Here is a 9,639-nt window from a genome sequence, read left to right as displayed (position 1 = left end):
GGCTTTGAAGCCCTGCTGGTGCCCCGGGCGCGGCCACAATTTCACACTTGTCACTGATGGCGAATCCGCCGCGACCCCCTGGGGACAAGTCCCCCTGACCGTTAGACGCTTTGCATCTTGTTTCCAGTCCGAATTCGCCTGGTTCCAACTCCCAGCCCTCGGCCCGGGTTGGACCTGCCTCTGCTAGTCTGGGGACCCCGTTGTGAGTATTTGCTCCCCGTGCCGGTACTCACAGACTGGGTCAGTCACCCCTTCGCCGCCTCGCCGTTAAGCTACTTGAGCTCCTGGAGTCTCTCACTCGAAGGCTGGGTTTTGAATCCTTCTCGCGGCTCTTCGCTGACCCCTCTCCGATGTAATCGCCCCCCGGCTGGTCGCAGCAGGGCCCGATCCAGCAATAAAATCGCCTCTCTGCCCTACGCGAGACTCCCGCTTACGCAGCCCGGGGTCGCATTCGCCCCTTTGGTCACAGCGTCGCGCCGGGAGCTCCCATTCCGCTGATTACCCACCACGCACCCCCCAAATCTGCTTCAGAGTCGCTGCACCCCCAGAGAGACTCCCCAGCCCGTGTAGGGCTGACGCGCTTCGTTCCTTGTTGCGTACGTTGACATTTAGCCGTATTCAAACCACAGTACTGGGCTGTGACCCACGTTGCTCTGAACCGGGGACATGGCCTCTTCCTCATTTCCCACTCCTTGTTCCCTATAGTGACGTAATGGCATAGTGGTGGAAGCGGTGGGATACAATGTCCCAAGTGGTAACCCTGGGATGCTGACACCGTAAAGGCACCCTGGTGTCCACGGGGACAGTTGCATCGTTTGGCGTGAGGCCGGAAGTGTTGTCACATGACGTATTTGCTTTGGGTGTTTCCAAGAGTTGGGCCGATGAGCAGAGCCCTGGGTGGATGGCAGCAGGAACCTTGCGCCATGTGCCCTGCGGCAGCCGGGGGCAGAATTAACCTAATGATAGCCCTGAACCTGAGCGAAGAGAAGGCGAGGCCGGCCCCTTTGCACTGCCCACACAGGGCGGAACCCAGCCCAGCCCACCTTCCCCCGCTATAAAACAGCCCTGCCCCGTGCCAGGAGCTGCACATCTGCTGCTGGCTTCCTTAATTCGCCTGCCTAGCCATGGATACCTCCCTGCATGCCACGCTCAGCCTTGTGCTTGTCTACTGCCTCTGGGGCGCATGGGCCCAGACCAAGATCGAAGTTAGCAATGGAGGAATATGGGGCAAGTGGGGCGAGGAAGAGTCCTGCCCCGACAACAGCTTTGCCATTGGGTTCTCCATGAAGGTAAAGATTCACACCCACCCTCCTGGCTCCCCCCCGCCCCACTCCCTGCCCCCTTCACCCTCCCCATATCCACTGCCCCCTTCCCCAGCCCACTTCCCCCTTCCCCACAGCCCTGAGCCCCTCTGCTCAATTTCCCCCTTCCCCATAGCCCTCTGCCCCCCATCTCCTTGTACTGAAGTGATGGGGGACCAGTCTCTAATGCCCAGACTTGTTGCCCCCCACCCCCTGTTGCAGGTGGAGCTGCCCCAGCTCCCTGGGGATGACACGGCGCTAAATGGGATCCGGCTGCTCTGCTCCAATGGCAAAACCATCCAGTCCAACGTGGGGCCGTGAGTACCATGGGGAGGGGCCCAACAGAGGGTGAGGGAAGGTTGCTGAGGGGGCACCTGGCTCCGTGCGGACAAGTGGAATACGGGTGTCACCAAGAGCGCTGGGATGGGTGGGGGGTTAGCAGTGGCAGAGATGGGAGGGTGGCATCGACGGTGGGACACTGGTATCAGCAGTGGGTTAGTGGTGGCAGGGGTGGGATCGTGGTAGTGACAGAGGGTTAGTGGTGGCAGGGGAGGGATCGTGGTGTTGACAGAGGGTTAATGGTGGCAGGGGAGGGATCGTGGTGTTGGCAGAGGGTTAGTGGTGGCAGAGGTGGGATCGTGGTAGTGACAGAGGGTTAGTGGTGGTAGGGGAGGGATCGTGGTGTTGACAGAGGGTTAGTGGTGGCAGGGGTGGGATCGTGGTGTTGGCAGAGGGTTAGTGGTGGCAGGGGTGGGATTGTGGTGTTGGCAGAGGGTTAGTGGTGGCAGAGGTGGGATCGTGGTAGTGACAGAGGGTTAGTGGTGGCAGGGGAGGGATAGTGGTAGTGACAGAGGGTTAGTGGTGGCAGGGGCAGGATCGTGGTAGTGACAGAGGGTTAGTGGTGGCAGGGGAGGGATCGTGGTAGTGACAGAGGGTTAGTGGTGGCAGAGGTGGGATCGTGGTAGTGACAGAGGGTTAGTGGTGGCAGGGGAGGGATCGTGGTGTTGACAGAGGGTTAGTGGTGGCAAGGGAGGGATCGTCGTAGTGACAGGGGGTTAGTGGTGGCAGGGGTGGGATCGTGGTGTTGACAGAGGGTTAGTGGTGGCAGGGGTGGGATCGTGGTGTTGACAGAGGGTTAGTGGTGGCAGGGGTGGGATCGTGGTAGTGACAGTGGGTTAGTGGTGGCAGGGGAGGGATCGTGGTGTTGACAGGGGGTTAGTGGTGGCAGGGGAGGGATCGTGGTGTTGGCAGAGGGTTAGTGGTGGCAGGGGAGGGATCGTGGTGTTGGCAGAGGGTTAATGGTGGCAGGGGAGGGATCATGGTAATGACAGACGGTTAGTGGTGGCAGCGGTGGGATCGTGGTGTTGACAGTGGGCTAGTGGTGTTAGTAGTGGGATACTAGGGCAGCAGGCTCCCAGCCCAGAGCGGCAGAAGGTGCGGGGAAAGCAGCACCCCCTGTAGCCTGTGCCCAGCTGACCCCTTCTCTCCTCCCAGGTGGGGCTCCTGGGGCACAGTGATGAAATGCCCCCCAGGGCAGCGCCTGACCCAGTTCCGGCTGCGGGTGGAGTCATGCCAGGGCCTCAAGGACGACACGGCTGCCGACAACATTGAGTTCGTCTGCACGGGTGGGGTGGAGCTGATGGGGCACGGGCGGTGCTGGGGCAAGTGGGGCCCTCAGAGCCGCTCCTGCGGCCAGCGGGGCATCTGCACCATCGCCACCAAGGTGGAGGCCCCCCAGGGTAAGGGGGACGACACGGCCCTGAACGACGTCTACTTCAAATGCTGCAGCCCCCTAACCCTGCCCTCCCGCACCAATTTGACTGGTGGCCCCAGGTTTGCTGGGCGCTGACTGCTCCCCATTGCCCCCCCAATCCATGCTACTCACACTCCCCGCCCCCCCCCCACGAACTCTGCTCCCAGCTGCTCCCCCGCCAGCCGCTGTGTGTGTGACCCCCCCAATAAACAACTTACCTGAGCGGAAAGGCCTCTGCCCCTTATTGGCCGGACGCAACCCTGGCAACAGGGCCCCCCAGCTAGGTGGGGGGGCAGAGGGTGGGAATTGGATGGGGGGGAGGTTGGGTGTCCAATTCCCTCACCCCCCCCCGCAGACTGCCTGGCTCAGGGGGGCCGGGAATGGGGCAGGAGCCTGTCCCCTCTGGGGGCGCCAGCTCCCACCCAGCACCAGGGCCAGGTGGCTCTCCACCGTCTCTCCTGCTTCACCGGCCCAGCGTCTGGAACCCGGTCGGACCGGTCCCTGCAACGTCCCCAGGCTTGTTCCTCGCTGCGTTAATTAGCCAAGCGACTCCTGGTCCCGAAGGAAGCCTCATTTCACCGCCGGGCCGGGGCCGGGCCCGGGGCAGGATCATCGTCAGCCCGCCCCTAATGACGCCCGCCAGGCAGCCGAGGTTGGCTCCGGGGTGTCGTACACGTTCCAGGCTTCCGGGGTGTCTCTCCCTGTGGCGTGGGACGCGGCTGCAATCCTCCCAGGTGTCTGTCACGGCCTCTGGTCCAGCCCCAGCCCTGCTCCCGGCTCTCCCCACTGGCCCTGGCTCTCATTCACGTTAACCGCTCCCAGCACCACTCAACCCCTTCCACGCCCGTCCCCCCGCAGAGCGGTCGCCTCCCTGCCGTCCATTAGGAGGCCTCCGTGGGGGGTTGGCTCACTGTGCCCGGCCCTGTGGGGCCCTGGCCGCGACAGATGGGGCACTTCACTGCCCGGAGCGGCGGTTTCAAGGCCACATGGTGCAACGGTAGTAAAACTTGCCAAAAAATCCCCACGTGGCGTCAACCAGGCAGTTCCTCTGCGTGCGAGCAAGTGCTGAGGCTTGGGAGAAATGCTGCGTGGCTCTTAGTGAGTTTGGTGATGCAGCTGCCTTTTGGGGGAAGCTCTTGCCGCCAGGAGGTTAGATTTCTCCTCAGACCGGGGCTGGGGGCCGAGTTGCTCCCTGGGAAGCAGGCGCTGGTGTCCGGGTGAGATTTCTGATGGAGGGGAATGGCCTTAGGCCCTGCTCCAAGGCTGGGGTCTAAAGGGTGAAATACACCAGTTTGTAGAAGAAAGGGGGTAATATTTGCTCCCCGCGTAGGTACTTAGAGACTAGGATCAAGCCACCGCTTAGCCGTCTCTTTGTTATGGTGAGAGACAGCGGCCAGTGCCAGGTGCCCCAGAGGGAATGAACCGAACAGGGAATCATCCAGTGACCCATCCCCTGTCGTCCATTCCCAGCTTGTGGCAAACAGGGGCTAGGGACACCATCCTGGCTAATAGCCCTCGATGGCTTGTGATCCACATGCTCCGAACCAGAGCCCCGGCCTCTTTCTTATTCCCCACTCCCCGGATTCTTTGGGTCATCTGCAGATTTTCTCCGGGGTGGTTTTATGTTTTCTTCCGGCTCTTCGATAAAGCGGTTAACTAGCGTCGGGCCAGGACCCGAGCCCTGCGGGACCCCACTGGAAACGGCTCGCCGACAATGGGCCATTTCCGATTCTGTTTGGAGATCCATCAGTTAGCTAGTTTTGAATCCATTTCCTTTGTTCCTTTGAGGCCGGCCACGTTTCTCAATCCGAAGGCTGTGCGGCACCCAGTCACACGCCTCCCGGCCATCTCTGTTTATTACCACAGCGCTTTTGTCTTGATCACACAATTTTGTAATTGCTCCGGCGAAAGTCCCCACTTTCCACCGTGACAGTGCTGCCCATGGGAGCCAGCTGAGGTGACTCAATCAGGGCGAACTGCAAACAGAACGGGGCAGACAAACCCCAAACGCTGGTGGATTTTCCAATACTTAGATTTCCCCAAACAGCCTCTCTATCACCTCCCTGGGTCCTCAGGAGTCCAAACAACGCAGTTCCCTTAAAGTGCCCGGCCTCTGGCCTCCGTCCAAACACACACGTCAGAGATGATGATGATTACTGAAAATCTTCTCTCATCATGGAAAAGAGAAGGTTCTTCCGACCCCAAAGGATCAGGCCCCAGACCCAGGTCCAATGATAACTTAGATCTTACCCTAAATAAACGCTATAGTCAATTCTTATTAACTAAACTAACATTTATTAAGAAAGAAAGAGTGGGTTTCAAGATCACTCAACATACAGACGTGAGTTCAAGTCTTGAGGTTCAGATACACGGCAGAGATGAGCTTGTAGTTGCCAAAAGTCCGTTTAGAAATAGCCCATCAGTAATAGTTCAATGTCCACATTCAGGGTGACTCCAGTCAGTGACTGGGCATCTCAATCCTTATGGCTCAGGGTTTCCCCCTCTTGAAACCCAAAGCAGATCTGAGATGAAGAAGGATCATGTCCTAGGGTCTTTATACGTTTCCAGCAGCCTTTCGGCCTGAGAAAACAATCAGCTTAACTTTCCTTCTTCCAGACCTCCTGGCAATTAGCACAGGGTAATTTATCCATTACACAATTCAGATCCAGGTTACGACAACCTTCCAAGAGACATAGACAATAAAACTATTTCACTCAAGCGTCTTCCTAAATGCATCCGATGAAGTGAGCTGTAGGTCACGAAAGCTTATGCTCAAATAAATTTGTTAGTCTCTAAGGTGCCACAAGTCCTCCTTTTCTTTTTTGCAAATACAGACTAACACGGCTGCTACTCTGAAACCTGATTCCTAAATGTTAATACTCCTTTTTTGATCTTTGAATCAAAGCCATGGGAACAGACAAGACTTGTTTGCTCACATCACAAGCCCTGCGCCAGCATCTCCCCTTCTCTCTCTTACAATGCCGGCTGCATTTCAAACCTCTGTTCATTTCCATCTCTTCCTAAGGAGTCTTTACTGTTGGGCCGTGGGTCAGGTCAGTCTGGGAGGTAATTAACTTTTTCTGGCCCGATCACCATTCAATGAGATATTATATTACACTCAGAACGTCACACCCACCCAGCCATACGGAGCGGCATTCATTGATTCCACATTCTTGATTGACTCCCCATATCAGCCACTCCATTATCTCGCCCTGGATCTCTGGCAGACGAACAGGCCTATAATTATGATGAATGATGCTGATATCTGGGTGTACTGGGTGTTTCCGAGAAATGGGAAGGTGGGGCAGCCGCCAGCCAACAGGAGAGAGAATATGTCAGGAGTGCAGAACGCAGGGATTGCGGCAATTTCAGAGTGAATCGGAGCGTGACTCAGTTTCCCCACTTTAGTATGCATCACCACCCAGCGGGTGCAAGGGAGTGAAGTGTCCCCCGGGGAGGGAGACATCAGTGGAGGTCACCCCGAACCGTTGCCTGGCTCTGGGAATGACCCCAGAGGTGCAGAGACACTTAACTCATAAAGGGTGGTAGGGGCTCCGGGCTGGGCATGAGCAGACGGGCTTTGAAGCCCTGCTGATGCCCCGGGCGCGGCCACAATTTCACACTTGTCACTGATGGCGAATCCGCCGCGACCCCCTGGGGACAAGTCCCCCTGACCGTTAGACGCTTTGCATCTTGTTTCCAGTCCGAATTCGCCTGGTTCCAACTCCCAGCCCTCGGCCCGGGTTGGACCTGCCTCTGCTAGTCTGGGGACCCCGTTGTGAGTATTTGCTCCCCGCGCCGGTACTCACAGACCGGGTCAGTCACCCCTTCGCCGCCTCGCCGTTAAGCTACTTGAGCTCCTGGAGTCTTTCACTCGAAGGCTGGGTTTTGAATCCTTCTCGCGGCTCTTCGCTGACCCCTCTCCGATGTAATCGCCCCCCAGCTGGTCGCAGCAGGGCCCGATCCAGCAATAAAATCGCCTCTCTGCCCTACGCGAGACTCCCGCTTACGCAGCCCGGGGTCGCATTCGCCCCTTTGGTCACAGCGTCGCGCCGGGAGCTCCCATTCCGCTGATTACCCACCACGCACCCCCCAAATCTGCTTCAGAGTCGCTGCACCCCCAGAGAGACTCCCCAGCCCATGTAGGGCTGACGCGCTTCGTTCCTTGTTGCGTACGTTGACATTTAGCCGTATTCAAACCACAGTACTGGGCTGTGACCCACATTGCTCTGAACCGGGGACATGGCCTCTTCCTCATTTCCCACTCCTTCTTTCCTATAGTGACGTAATGGCATAGTGGTGGAAACGGTGGGATACTACATCTGAACCGGCAACAATGGGGTCTGTAACGATGCTGGTTCTGCTGGAACTCAACTGAGAGTGCCAATTCAGGACAAATTGCTTAAAACAGGGTAGTCACAGCCCAAGGCTGTGGTTTTTCCACCTCTAAGGCAAACCAAACCAGCCAGACAGAGCAGACTTTGGTCTCACCCTATTGGCTAACCAGAAGTCACACAAGCAATTCCCTTAGACACTCCAGTTTCCCAGTATCCCCACCTGTGCCACTCGTTATGGGGACAGATGGTTATGAAAACCAATACCCCAGTAAAAGAAAAAGGGTTCTCTCAATCCCAAAGGACCAAGGCCCAGACCCAGGTCACTATACAAATCAGATCTTACCCACAAATCATGCTGTTGCTAACCCTTTAGAATCTAAAATCTAAAGGTTTATTCATAAAAGGAAAAGAGATTGATTAGAGGTAGAATTGGTTAAATGGAATCAATTACATACAGTCATGGCAAAGTCCTTGGTTCAGGCTTGTAGCAGGGATGGACTAAACTGCAGGTTCAAATCAAGTCTCTGGAGAACATCCCCAGCTGGGATGGGTCCTTCAGTCCTTGGTTCAGAGCTTCAGTGTAGCCAAGTCCCTCCAGAGGTATGAAGCAGGACTGAAGACAGGATGGAGAAGCTCCCGCAGCTTTTTATATTCTCTTGCCGTGTGGCCTCTCTTTCTTTGTCCCAAAGACAAGCTGTCCATCATGTGGCCTGGAAAACCCTCAGAGTTCGGTCCATGGGCAGGTCCCTGCATACCTGGCCGAGTCCTCAAGGCGTGTCTGCCTTCTCTCAAGGGGTCAGTTGTGTCGCTGATGGTCATTAATGGGCCATCAAGCAGGCGAGGCAGAGCTGACACCAACTTGTCTAGGGTGTCACCCAGAAGCATAGCACAAGTTTGAAATACAGACAGTATTCATAACTTCAACTACAAAAATGATACCTACACATACAGACAGCATAATCCTAACCAGCAAACCATAACCTTGTCTGAGACACCTTATTTGACCCCCTTTATACAAGATTTGGTGCCACTACAGGACCTTGGTTGCAACAATGATTTATACGGTCCCAGTTTATGTCAATAACGTCACACCTCCAACGCAAAATTGATGCAGGAAGGGATGACACAAACATCACTGACTGCATCTCAAGAGCTCCCCATCCTTGGTTGCGTCTTACTGCAGCTAGTATTGGGTTAGAAGCTGTACCAGGGTATACCAGAAATGGTTTATCAAAGTCACGTTCAATAACATGATTGAATTTCTTTACAAACTCAAGGCAAAACTTGATTAGAACAATAGTGGATTGGATCTGCTCTTGCAGCATGGTTCCTGTATGTCTCATGTGATCTTGCCAAGAGCTAAAGAACATAGCTACCTTATCCATACAACCTCTGGCAAACGTTTGAAACCCAGTTAACATCAAGCCAATGTAAATATTAATGTTGTTCATAATATAGGAATCTTTGCATTTAGCCATGTAAGCAATATGGTAGTGTGCCTCAGTTTCCCTTTTCATACAGCCCATCAGGTCTGGAATGTCTTTTCCCTAGTGAAAAGTTCCAAGACTGTGTACAGGCAGTGACTGTGCAACATCAGTATAACAAGGCCTTTTAACATAAAGTATGATCTTATGTATCACTTTTAACATATTAGAGGGATTTTCCAAAAGATTTGCACTGTGACAAAGTTCCTGCTCTACCTTGGAGGGTCTTGCGCTTATTGGCGGATTTGCTCACCTTGGAGCTTCACGGCAGCCCTCAGCTTGGCCGTTTTTCTGAACCCACAGTCCAGGTTGACTCCTCCTGTGTCTGACCAGGAGTTGGGAGGTTTGGGGGGAACCCGGGCCCACCCTCTACTCCAGGTTCCAGCCCAGGGCCCTGTGGAATGCAGCTGTCTAGAGAGCCTCCTGGAACAGCTGTGCGACAGCTACAACTCCCTGGGCTACTTTTCCATAGCCTCCTCCCAACCCTTTCTTTATCCTCCCCATAGGACCTTCCTCCTGGTGTCTGACAATGCTTGTACTCCTCAGTCCACGTTCTCACTCTCAGCTCCTAGTGCCTCTTGCTCCCAGCTCCTCACATGCACACCACAAACTGAAGTGAGCTCCTTTTTAAAACCCAGGTGCCCTGATTAGCCTGCCTTAATTGATTCTAGCAGCTTCTTGATTAGCTGCAGGTGTTCTAATCAGCCTGTCTTAATTGTCTCCAGAAGGTTCCTGATTGTTCTGGAACCTTCCCTGTTACCTTA

General features: G+C 55.3%; 1 protein-coding gene across 1 annotated transcript; it reads left to right on the top strand.

Annotated features, from left to right (window-relative positions):
* Window positions 1-227: 227 nt before the first annotated feature.
* Window positions 228-3,268, top strand: LOC119849315 (vitelline membrane outer layer protein 1-like). The gene is made up of 3 exons (XM_038386232.2): window positions 228-1,289; window positions 1,524-1,618; window positions 2,796-3,268. Exons 1-3 carry the CDS (start codon window positions 1,125-1,127, stop codon window positions 3,148-3,150), a joined length of 615 nt encoding a protein of 204 aa, XP_038242160.1. The 5' UTR covers window positions 228-1,124; the 3' UTR covers window positions 3,151-3,268.
* Window positions 3,269-9,639: the final 6,371 nt, after the last annotated feature.

Source organism: Dermochelys coriacea, chromosome 28, assembly GCF_009764565.3.
Source record: "Dermochelys coriacea isolate rDerCor1 chromosome 28, rDerCor1.pri.v4, whole genome shotgun sequence".
Classification (NCBI taxonomy): Eukaryota; Metazoa; Chordata; order Testudines; family Dermochelyidae; genus Dermochelys; species Dermochelys coriacea.
The sequence above is the reverse complement of the archived record's forward strand: the minus strand, read 5'-3'. Positions and strand labels throughout refer to the sequence as shown.

Bases quoted from the DNA above. Each gene is read 5' to 3' on its own strand.
- LOC119849315 (XM_038386232.2), top strand. From the start codon at position 1,125: ATGGATACCTCCCTGCATGCCACGCTCAGCCTTGTGCTTGTCTACTGC. The intron at 1,290-1,523 runs GTAAAGATTCAC...CCCCTGTTGCAG, and splicing joins CCATTGGGTTCTCCATGAAG to GTGGAGCTGCCCCAGCTCCC. The intron at 1,619-2,795 runs GTGAGTACCATG...CTCTCCTCCCAG, and splicing joins ATCCAGTCCAACGTGGGGCC to GTGGGGCTCCTGGGGCACAG.